Source organism: Colias eurytheme, chromosome 8 (assembly GCF_061535395.1).
Source record: "Colias eurytheme isolate Ceu_HAF_F1 chromosome 8, ilColEury1 Martin Lab GWU primary, whole genome shotgun sequence".
Lineage (NCBI taxonomy): Eukaryota > Metazoa > Arthropoda > Insecta > Lepidoptera > Pieridae > Colias > Colias eurytheme.
The window spans coordinates 3,649,686-3,660,900 of record NC_142987.1 but is presented as its reverse complement, the minus strand read 5'-3'; the positions used below and the strand labels follow the sequence as shown (position 1 = coordinate 3,660,900).

Sequence of the window (11,215 nt, the reverse complement as noted above, 5' to 3'; positions counted from 1 at the left end):
TTATCATACAACCGAACGTTTTAATGAGGTTTAAATTTAATTTAAAATGTTTTACTTTCATTATCATTTAATTGTGCTCCACAATGGAATCCTCTGCAACATCCGCAAATTCTCTTACAAAACCTCATGCCGCGATCACGTAGAATTGTTCCAATAACATGAGATTTGAATTCATGAGCCCAAAGGAATCGAGAGCGCGTAATAAAATCGGCTGCCTTATTACGTAACTTGCAAAGCGATAGCCATGATTGTACAATTGTTACTAAAAAACGTTGAATTTAAACGTTAACATTTTACTTTAAAATAGCGATAAACGTTGAATTCGCAAAACTCATCTAATAAAAAATTTAAGCGATAGAAAATCTCTTTCAAATTTTATACAAACACCGATTTGCAAAAAACAGTTATATCCGTTAAGATCATCAAAAACGCTTTTCTACGTACCCTTAATTTTACGTAATAATTGACCGCGGAATAGTCTGTACGTTAGGCTTCATTGAACTGTGCATGTGTATTTTGAACATAGCTTTATCAACGCGTCACGTTTACGGCTTATAAGAATTTGGAAATGTCTCAATTTAGAGCATGTTTTCATACGATGATTTAAAATTGTGCTCGTTTCCTGAATTCCGCCATGGTGATATTTTATAGCCTTTGTTAGCACTACGCGTTGTGTTTGTTCTATTAAGGGTATTACAATATTGTAAAGTGAAAAATAAAGGGAAAATATTAGACTTATTATTTAATAATAATCCCTTATTTATAGAGTAAATTAATTTAAAAGATGCTATAAACGAAACATAAGAAAAATTAATAACGCAACTGTGACATAATGTGTTATATGTGTGTAAATCACGTACGTACCTATATCATTTTTTCAATTAATAAATCGAAATTGTCGTTGTGAGAAAGAAAAATGAGTCCCGTGTCATATTACGACCTTAAGAAATTACGATAGTATCAGGCGTTTCATTTTATACAATACAAGAACTTATTGTGAAATTTTTGTAAGAAATTTTTTGTGAAAGTGAAAGACCGAGGATTCTGTATGGAATTTTTTATTCATTTCCAATATTTAAAAAGTTTAAAATTTTCGACTTTTGAACGTATCAATGAATTTGTTCAAAGTAAATAAACTTATATTAACGTTTTTTCTTTTTTAGGACACTTATGCAAAAGATTTTTTTTTAATGTACAATAGGGGAGCGCTTGGCCACACTCTCGCCTGATGGTAAGCTGAGATGTGGCCTAAGATGGAGCGCGCGATTATATTACTACATAATATCTAAGACAAAGTTTTTACAAATCTTACAAAAAATCAGTCTTTCTTAATATAAGAATGCTTATACGAATCGAATATGCTACAGCCTCCATTTACTAGAGCCTAGAATTGTACCAATAAAATCTTTATGAAAACGATGCAGGTGTTGGTACTGATATTGAATATTTTGCTAACATACTGCATTGATAGGCAATATTCGTTGATATTTGATGATTGCTAAACCAAATGTATACGTCGAAAAGTGATATCGCAATGATATTGGAAGCGTTTGATTGGCGTGGGCTTTTCTACCTTGGTAATAATATTATAACCAGTGAACCATAGTTTCTGGGTTGTTCACGATACCTATATTTTATTTTAGTTTTCTACTATACAAACAAATTGGTTGTCTGTAAAGTCGGTTTACTGACGTGTAGTAGAACGTGACAACGTCCGATTGTGCTTCTTTGTCGCTCGTTCCGCGCTCTCGCTTGCACTTCAAGCCTTACATGGAACGCCTCAGAGGGAGGTAACGCCGCATGAGTCATGTTTTTTCGTGCGTGCATCCGGCTCTATCGAATTATAAGACGTTGTCACGTCAAAAATAAAACATACGAGAGACTCAAAATGTTAAAAGATTTTTTTTATAGGTATGTTCATAAGGAGCATTTACAATTATTCAATCATTCGTTTGTGATTTGTTAAGATAAGTACCAATTTAAAAGTGTAAGATAAGGTATTTTCAAATAAAACTTCATACAAATTCACGAAAGAACAACAACATCCCTCAATGTATTAATCAAAGGCCGGGTCCTTTACACCATTAGGAAGAGAAGCCGCGCAATATTTTATAGTTTAACAAGAATTTAGTGGCGTGAAGCGTGATACAAAACAATTTGTCTTGCACGTCTACCTGCTCCTTGCTTAATTCAATTAGTACTAAGTATTGTGTAAGCTGCGGGGAAACGTAATTTTTCATGGATTATCCTGTAGGAGCGTCAAATCATTTAGCACACAAGTGATAGGGAAAATCGCGTCTATGAAAACTTCTAAACATATTCTTATTTAGAAATTAAAGACCTTAACGGATTGTAGCGCGATTTGTTCAATATATAAGTATCTCGACGTTTCGCACACTTTGCAGCGAGCGTGGTCACGGGATATATGAATAAATAGCGTTTAAAATCTTCAATTTCTAAATGTATAATACTCACGTAAAATCTTAGTAGATTTACTCTTAAATTACTCCTGCTTTAATTTACTCCTGTTTGCAGTAGTTACCTATTATTTAGTGGCAGTCTCTTCAAAATCGTTCCAGCTATTTCGCAAACTAGTCGTAACAAGAATAAAACAAGTCCTGAAAATCTCTTACCATCACTACATAGTATAAAACAAAGTCGATTTCCCTGTCCCTATGTCCCTATGTCCTTATGTCCCTATGTCCCTTTGTACGCTTAAATCTTTGAAACTACGCAACGGATTTTGATGCGGTTTTTTTTAATAGATAGAGTGATTCAAGAGGAAGGTTTATATGTATAATAACATCCATTAAATAGGGGAGAAGTACTGTTATTTTTGAGGTTTCTAAAGTGATGTCGTAAAAAATTACATTTTTTCCGCTTACATTGCAATCGCAGGCTGAACCCTACGAGTTTTATCAAAATAATGTACTAAGTATTATACACATTGAAAAGGTCTATAGAAAAGTCCGCGATGGTATATGTCTATCTCTTATGGATAACCCACAATAACATTTTTTTACTAGTGTAAATACTACATTCTAATTTTTTAACCTTTAAAACATTATTTATCTGTGTGTGTATGTGTGTGTATAATAATGTTTAAATAAAACATACAGAAACACTCAAAAAACAGAATTCTCTCTTTGACGCAGTTCAGTAAAAATAGCTATATTAAGCTGCTACGTAAATTCGAGTTGACGTGTCGAAGTTTGGTCGATAGATTTATCTCACAAAACACGTCTCAAAGAACTGTGCCTGTAATCTGTATTGACTAGCGTGATTGATGTTATATATACACGGTAACGTGTAAATTTTTAAGTACGTTTTATATGAAAGGTCTAATACAGGTTACAAAATATATTGTATCTCAGTATCGAATTTTATATTTTCTCGATTGGTTGTTTTTGCGTTAAAGATTAACACACATGTTATCTATAAAAAATGCATGAACATATTATTATTAGAGGTTTTGCTTATACTTTAAAGATATCCAATTTTGTTATTCACGATCGAAGTCCTTATCCCACAAAAAAGTCTTTGTATGTGTCTTGTATATCTCATATTTAAATAGAGTACACATAAAGCATCGAAACTTTCCTACCGTTAGGCTAGGCACAGCCTAAGCGGATTTAGAAATGGCTTTAGCTTATCCAAATCCTTTAAAACACTATTATTTTGGAACTAACTCGAAGCTTTGTAGACTTTTCTAATGGATGTTGTCGTTAACTGTTATAGTTTTTATGAGAAACTACATGCAGCTTTATGCTTGTTCGTAACAACGTGTTAGCATAGAACTATTTTAATATTATGGGCTTAAATCTTCTAATGTTGGTATTAGATTTCCACGGATTTGCTTGTGTTCACTTTAAAACAATTACCAACCGATTCTACGTAGTCTCTCCACAACAAGAGTTGTCTTTATCCGTCTATGTCTATTTTAAACTTCATTTTATGCTAAACTTCATGAAAACTGGGTCCCTTTTGGTAAACATTTTTATATACAAACATAAGGAAATATAGGTACAACTTAGTATTATACAAATGTAAGCTTTGTGACATTTGCATATGGGTTATTTTGACTTGACAAATTCTAAGGTCTAATTGGACTTAATTGGACGCACGTGTCCACGTGTTTTGTAATTTGCGAGAATACGTGAAGGTCAATGTATCTTAGGTGACATTAAAATTTAGTACCGACATGTTCATACATTTTTACGATGTTGACAACAACTTATTCAGACGAACAAGACTACATATTTCTGTTGGGAAGTTGTATAACATCGTTAATTATTTTTGTTTATAGCCGGTTTTCAGGACCTTAATCTCAATTATCGAACAATATTTCATTGCAGTTTCTGCTATTTATACTAGCTAGTTTGAATAATATTGCATTATTTATTTCGCTTACAATTTTGCACGAATTTTTTCAAGAGATAGTATTTATTTTCTTAAGATATACAGTTATAGTCTAATTTAGTTCTTCTGTGCTTTAATTTACTCCTGTTTGCAGTAGTAACCTATTATTTAGTGGCAGTCTCTTCAAAATCGTTCCAGCTATTTCGCAAACTAGTCGTAACAAGAATAAAACAAGTCCTGAAAATCTCTTACCATTACAAATACTTTAAAGTTTATAGAGAATATTTACAAGCCATTTCAAAAGCATAAATAGCATTCTGATTATATTTCATCTTCAAATCCAAGAAGCAGTAAGATTTTCTATTCAAAGACATATCAATTTAACTACAATTTATTATAACAGAATACGTTTAGCCCGGATCACTGTGCTGCAACTCGTATCCCTGTGGATCTAACATTTGTATGGGATATACGTCTGCCGTTTTGTAGAAATACTCTTTGTATTGTAGTATTATGTTGCTGAAAACTTACTTTTATGTGATTTTGTTTGTTTACATAAATGCTAATGGAAATTTTGTATGTGGTTATTATGAACTATATGTTATAACGCTTTCCCCGGTTTTGTCCGCTTTGAATCTGAATTATAAAAAATGTAACTTATGTTAGAAAGATCTGCTGTTTTTGATATTGAACATATTTTACACTAGCAGTCCGCCCCGGCTTCGCCCGCGGTACATATTTACGTTTTCTCTACGTAAGAACCATCCTCGTACTTGAAGGAATATAGTAAAAAAAGAATTATCGAAATCGGTTCAGCCGTTCTCAAGTTATGCGCTTACCAACACATTTTGGGATTCATTTTTATATTATAGACTAGCGGTCCGCCCCGGCTTCGCCCGTGGTACATATATATGTTTTCTCTACGTAAGAACCATCCTGGTACTTCAAGGAATATAATAAAAAAAGAATTATCGAAATCGGTCCACCCGTTCTCGAGTTATGCGCTTACCAACACATTTTGCGATTCATTTTTATTTTTTACTATCTAGCGGTCCACCCCGGCTTCGCCCGTGGTACATATTTACGTTTTCTCTACATAATAACCATCCTCGTACTTCAAGGAATATAATAAAAAAAGAATTATCGAAATCGGTTCAGCCGTTCTCGAGTTATGCGCTTACCAACACATTTTGCGATTCATTTTTATATATAAGATTACAAACACTACAACTAAACTGACACAATATCTAATATTAGTATAAGATTAACATACTACTTAGATAAATTACATATTATGTATACCTAAACGTAACCTAATTTTTATTCCTACTTAATTTAGGAATGCTCTTTTACTGCGATAATATATGCAAAATTAAGCGACATATTTATTATTCCTTCTGTGCTCCCGATCTTTTTATTTACAGGACACTAATGCCCGAAAACCTTATAAATAATCCACTAACCTTTGAGCGTCGAAAAATTTACAAAAAATCTAACGAAACTTCAAAGTAATGAAACTCATTAAAAACAAAGGGAAGGAAAATATTATGAAAGACGTTATTTGTCCACTTTTCGTCGAACTTGAGATAAAAAACATCCATTGAACAAAAAATGAATATTTCACTTTGAACGAGCGTTGCATTTTTAAAATCTTGTTTATTTACAGTTTAATTGTAAATGCTATTCAAAAATGAAATTGGTGTTGATGTTAATGAATAATTTAGTGCGTGAATTGAGATATCGTAATATGAAAAACGAAATGTTCACTGTAACTGTTTATCATTTCATAAATGCACGATGAATACGTACATATTTATACCTCTACTAGCGGTCCGCCCCGGCTTCGCCCGTGGTACATATGAAAAATAGATGTTGGCCGATTCTCAGACTTACCCGATATGCACAGAAAATTTCATGAGAATCGGTCCACCCGTTTCGGAGGAGTATGCAGACTAACATTGTGACACGAGAATTTTATATATAAGATAATGATACATAGGTAGAATTGATTTCAAAATTCTAAGCTGGATAAGCTAAACAATCCTATGTTTTAATATAATATCCTTTTGTATTATTAGGAAAGTTCTCTTTGCGAGAATGCAAAAACTTATCATCAGATTAGAGCACGATTTAGATAGAATAACAGCCACCAATTTTTATTCCTAATTCACAACACGAGTGATCCCAGGTACCATTTGACATCAAAACGGTTATACAATACATAATCATATAGTACCTACTCGTAGTGAATATCTATACATATAATAAATCTGTAGAAGGGTCAATTCTGTACATTGAAAATATTGAAAAAATAACTAGCAGGGGGTGTTACTGGATCGATACCAAACCCAAATATGTGATTAAAAAAATTTTTTTCTGTCTGTCTGTCTGTATGTGAAGACATCACGTGAAAACTAACGGTTCGATTTCGATGAAACTTGGTATAATTATACCTTATTATCCTGGGCGTAAAATAGGATACTTTTTATCCTAGAAAAATATACGTAGAAAAAAAAATAATCTTAATTTTTTCAGTTTTATCCATAGACGTTGTTCTGTAGAACCGCGAACACACGTTGCGTATTATTATAAGCCTAGCCGTATTTGGGTCCAATAGATATTTATAAGATGTCATTGTCAGAGTTAATCAAAATGGAGAAATAAACCATCCACGCGAAGACCGACATCCGCGCGGACGGAGTCGCGGGCGGAAGCTAGTACCTAATATAACTATTTTATAGTACACAAAATCCTAAGTTCACGGTACGTTAACTCGTGAGTTATTTCAGGCCCTATGTCAGCAATTGCATGATGGATGATGTGACAGGAATGCTGTATCGTAGGATATTTATCAGTACCTTGGAAAAGGGTAAGCTTAATGCTTCAGGTTTTGTAGGTCTACAATGATGTTCATACTTGTTGCGTTATAATAAGTGGTTTAACAATACGTTTTTTTGTATACTGTGTTAAAAGGATATTATAATGGTTCAGGACTTGTAGGCGTTATGTATTTTATTTTCTTATTCAAAAGGATATCACACTAATATGGTTCAGGACTTAAGTATTTTATATTCAAACCGATGAATTCAAATTCCTTGAAGCATGTTTTTCATGTTTGGATCATTTTTCCCTATTAAATATTTATTGGCTATTTTTCAAACTATACGACCGAGACCAACCGATTTGCCTGACAATAATATCGAAGATGGGAGGATGATATAAAGGAGGTGGCCTAGGACCATGCTGGACGAGGATAGCAAGAAATAGATCGATGTGGAGAATTCTTGGGGAGGCCTATGCCAAAGAGCAAGACAATCATAAAACCGGTGTCTAATGCAAACAATAATATTTAATTATGTTGCTTTCATAAACTTACATGTTCAATAAATAATACTTAAGTAGTTTTTAAGAAGAAATGTAACATTTAGATTGTTAATAAAGGCTTTATTTATTTATTTATGATATCTTTTTTAATAAAAATTAAGTCTCATTTCTGTGTAATACTAACATTAATATCTTGCAAAATAATCGTAATAAAGTAATTAATTATTATTATATATTGACATGCTTCCATAGCTAATTAAAAAGACAAGTAATCACCTGCAAAATTGAAGGTTTACAGTATATCGTTATAATGAAAATAATGAATTTGTTAAGGCTTATTAATCAAACTGAAGTATATTTTCCGTATTGCAATAAAGAACTTATTTTCGTCATAATGTTAAACTTGATTGAGCTGATTACCTTCTGTCCTGGTTGCCTGGAAGAGATCACTACTAAGTGATAAGGCCGCCCACTAAACGGTTCATTGTCTTTATTTTTGTATATTTTTAGTGTTTTATTTTTTTAGTATCCTACCGTTTAGCTGTATATTAGTAGATAAATAAATGTTTATTTCCAATGGTATTAACTGAACTCTTCATATAAAGATGAGATTTAAAGTATTATCTAAATAGAAATAAATAAATATTTTTAAGATACAGTATTTATAGAAAATCGTATGTATAAACCGTGTATTATTTATTTTATGATTTTGTTGACAACATTTTTCGTGGTTAAGTGTGATATTAGCCACCTATTTTAAAGGACGTCTATACTTTATTATTTAATGTTTTGAATTTATCATATAAATAATATTGTACTTAAATAATATATTCAACACACATTATCTTTGAAAAACATAGGTATCTACTAGGTTATAGGTATTAGTAAAATCTCAACCTAAAGATTTTTATTTCACTTAGATTGCCATAAGCCACAACAACATACGGTTAAATTTTATTTTTCATTGATCAAATTCTCTTGAAACTCATATCTTTCTATTCCATGGAGTTATAAATATTAATAATCTTCAAAAAAAAGTTAATTATCTTCTCTTAAGCGTAGCTATATATTAATATTTGAATAAAATCCAAAATATTTAAGTACGCAGCCAAGAATCTTAAACTTTGCCATATTAAAGTCATTTTTCAAAGGTTCTGAGCATCGACCTCAGGCCTCTTAGCCTTCACAGACATACGAGTAGTTGAGAGCTTTCTTACCCTTATAAAAATATCTCGACTGCCAAATATAAATAACAACATACTACATAATATTATGCATGTAGCTTCAATCAAGCACAAAGTTCAGTACAAAATAAATATAATTACTAATAATTTAATCTTATTACTTCTTGTCAAATTGTCATTAAATTATTGTTCATTCGTGTTTATAGTATGCAAATATTTGTTTTAATATGATTAAAAAACAGAAGATAATAATAATTTTAATTGCGAATAGGTAGATAAATTATTATAAGACACACAATGATGTTATTTAGGCTCATAAATATGTAGTGTATATATGCAATGTAGAGCTTACCGTACCCTTAAAACTACTCTATGTGCAGTAAAGCCGTTAAGTACCGAAATAATATTATAATTTTATTCAATTCTTATAAAAGTACTTTGTTGAAAATATAGCACTTAAATCCTCTATATTTCTGAGTAAAAAATAATTCCATAATTTTTATCAACAGAAAAAATTGCACACAAACCACTAGTAAAAAGCGATTAAGAACTCAATAAGAACAAGACAAAGCAAATTGCAATTCATTACAATACAAGAGTCCGCAGCACAGACGGCTCCCCGACAATGAAGCCTTTATTTCGGGAGTTTAACGCCCCCTCTATTTGCCATTCCCGTAATGTTTTCACTCGAGTGCCCGGTACTACATTACCGTCTACATACTTCGCTTGGTACAGTTCATCTCGAAAGATCTTCAATTGTTCCCTAATGTAGGCCACGGGCACCTTCGACACGGCTAACAATTTCGGCTTATAGCCGTCATCATTGAAATTTCTCGTCTCATACAATTCGTATACGAGGTGCTTGTCGTGTGATTTCGGCTTTTTGACAAACACGGCGTAATCCTTCCCTACGTGGAGGAACCCTTGCAGATTGTGCTCAGATCTGAAGCCGTCGATAAGTTGGAAGAGCTTATGGAGTCTGACGGATTCGGTTATGGATATAACTGTCATCAATGTTATTGTGTGTATCGGTTGCTGAAAAAAAGAAACAGTTAAAAAATACTTTATTGACTTATTTTTTTAATATTAACTTTCCGCCAGTCAAAATGGCGGATAGATTATTTACAAACACATTATCCAGATACACAATTATTAATACAATTAATGAAACAATAATTTAATCCAGAAAATATGTTGGTAATTTACAAATGAATATAAAAGCCCAAATAAAGTAATTGTATCATTTTATTATTCTCCCATACTGAGTCACATGAGCCTTATCCAGCGAGTAATCATATTTGATTGTGAAAATTATAATAATCAAAGAGCGCACGTGCTTAGTTTAATAATATCAGCGAGCACTTCATTAAATGCATATAAAATATTCATATAACGTACCAATTTCATGACGTCGATTCGATATTATATTTATTTCAGTCAAAAATTACTCGAAATGTGAACGTTGAAACGGCGCATCAAACCATCTATGAATATTCAACATTTAACTCCATGCGAAATAAAAACCCATCCAATATTTTATTTTACGACGCTTTAAAATTTTAATGTGTCAAATATTTTTACATTTTACTACCGAGTATTCAATATGCATCGTCACTACAATAAAATATTTTATTTTCACTTCTTATTTTAAAGACATTTTTAACAGTGGTTTTATGTATTTAATATAGTGTGAACAAGCTTGAAGCGATACCTTTCAATAACGAATGTGGGAACGTATCAATTTTGCATAACTATTTGAAAACCATTTGAGCCGCGTTTTATAAATGTATGGATTTTAGTTTTGATGGAATTTTAATCGGATGCAATTTTCTGCATTCAAAAAATAAAACGAGAATGAACCGTGTTTTGTTCTTGGTAATCCCTTCCGTACATATTTTGTTTATTTTTCTTTAAATATGTACCTAATTTAGTGTTGAATTTAGTATTGTGACCCTGTTAATGTAACAGGAAATATTAACGTGGTCAATGGGGTTACCTATCTTAATCTCGAATTTTAATATTCCGAATATCATAATCCCGAAAACGTTTGGACATTTTTTCATAACCCCGAATTTTAAAATTTCGAAGTTTTGTTTTCCATATAATCGCAACTCCGAATTTCATTTGCCCATTTCTTCATTTGTACGACGTTTTACAATCCAGACGAATGAGTTCCTGACATACGAAATCTAAATGCACAAAATCCAGATGACCGTAATCCATATGCACGAAAGCCAGATTTTTAAAACACAAATTTTTGAAATACAGTTAATTGATATCCAGACAAACAATGTCCAGATTTTTGAAATTCAAATAAACGATATCCAGAAAAACGAAATCCTTCCAGG

General features: G+C 31.9%; 1 protein-coding gene across 1 annotated transcript; it reads right to left on the bottom strand.

Annotated features, from left to right (window-relative positions):
• Positions 1–9,452: 9,452 nt before the first annotated feature.
• Positions 9,453–10,274, bottom strand: LOC149906387 (uncharacterized). Its single transcript, XM_090104576.1, has 2 exons — positions 10,266–10,274; positions 9,453–9,902 (listed from the first exon to the last, which is right to left on the bottom strand). The coding sequence occupies exons 1-2, from the start codon at positions 10,272–10,274 to the stop codon at positions 9,453–9,455; spliced, it is 459 nt and encodes a 152-aa protein (XP_089960702.1).
• Positions 10,275–11,215: the final 941 nt, after the last annotated feature.